Below are 1,219 nucleotides of genomic sequence, written 5' to 3' on the forward strand. Positions count from 1 at the left end.
GACACAGCGTCAGCTGTTTGAGGTCTTCATTGAGGCAGTTGAACCGATTCTTCCCCACGAGGATGGAGATGCTGCCCTTCGCGCTGCTCGCAGTGGTTGCGGCTGCGGCCCCGGGCCCGTGCGACATCACGGGCGAGGCCGGCAACCCGTGCGTCGCCGCGCACTCGACCGTGCGCGCGCTGTTCGCTGCCATGGATGGCCCGCTCTACGAAGTGACTCGCAGCTCCGATGGGGCCTCGCGGGATGTCGGCGTCCTCGCGAGCGGGTTCGCGAACGCCACCGCTCACGACGAGTTCTGCGCCGAGCTCGACTGCGTCATCAGCAAGGTCTACGACCAGAGCCCGATGGGCAACCACCTTCACCAGCGCCACAAGCTCGTGAACGCGTCGCGCCATCCGATCCTCGTCGGCGCCGGCGTGCCCGTCTACGGCATGTGGTTCGACCAAGGGTACGGGTACCACTGCGACGACACGACGGGCGTCGCCACCGGCAACGAAGAAGAGAGTCTCTTCGCCGTTATGTCGGGCACGCGCCGCCAGAAGGGCGGCGGCGGCTGCTGCTTCGACTACGGAAACAGCGAGAACTCGGTCGTCGCGAAGAATCGCAGCGACGGCGCCGGCGCGATGGAGGCCATCTACTTTGGAGATGCCAGATGGATGGGCAACTCGGGCGACGGCGACGGCCCCTGGGTCGGCGCGGACCTCGAAGCGGGCATGTACTACGGAGGCGGGAACGCGACGAAGACGAACCCGCGGAACAAGCCGCTCCCCTACCCGTTTGTCTCGCTCTACCTCGGCGGCCGCGAAGACGGCTTCGTCCTCAAGGGCGGCGACGCGACGCGGGGCGAGCTCGCGACGATGTACGACGGCCCGCGGCCGGACTGCAAGATCGCCGGCACGTGCGAACGCCACAAGAACGCGACCTACACGCCATCGTATCAACCGATGCACAAGCAGGGCGCGATCATCCTCGCCACCGGCGGCGACGAGAGCAACGACGCGCTCGGCAACTTCTACGAGGGCTTCATGGTCGCGGGCGCGACGACGGCCGCGACGGACGCCGCGGTCCAGGCGAACATCGTCGCCGTGGGCTATACGACGCTCGAGTAAAAAAATGGTTAGCGCAGATCGTCGCAGAAGAAGCCGCGCGCGCCGCCGCGGGCGGCGCGCTTCTCGCCGTGGTCCGCGATCTCGCCGAGCGCGCCCGCGGTGCCCAGGCA

General features: G+C 67.8%; 1 protein-coding gene across 1 annotated transcript; it reads left to right on the plus strand.

Annotated features, from left to right (window-relative positions):
• Window positions 1–86: 86 nt before the first annotated feature.
• AURANDRAFT_5150 (hypothetical protein) lies at window positions 87–1,094 on the plus strand (the record flags this gene model as incomplete). The annotated part of the gene is made up of 1 exon (XM_009044586.1): window positions 87–1,094. A coding segment is annotated over one exon (1,008 nt), but the record flags the coding sequence as incomplete, so codon positions are not given.
• Window positions 1,095–1,219: the final 125 nt, after the last annotated feature.

Source organism: Aureococcus anophagefferens, assembly GCF_000186865.1.
Source record: "Aureococcus anophagefferens unplaced genomic scaffold AURANscaffold_483, whole genome shotgun sequence".
Lineage (NCBI taxonomy): Eukaryota > Pelagophyceae > Pelagomonadales > Pelagomonadaceae > Aureococcus > Aureococcus anophagefferens.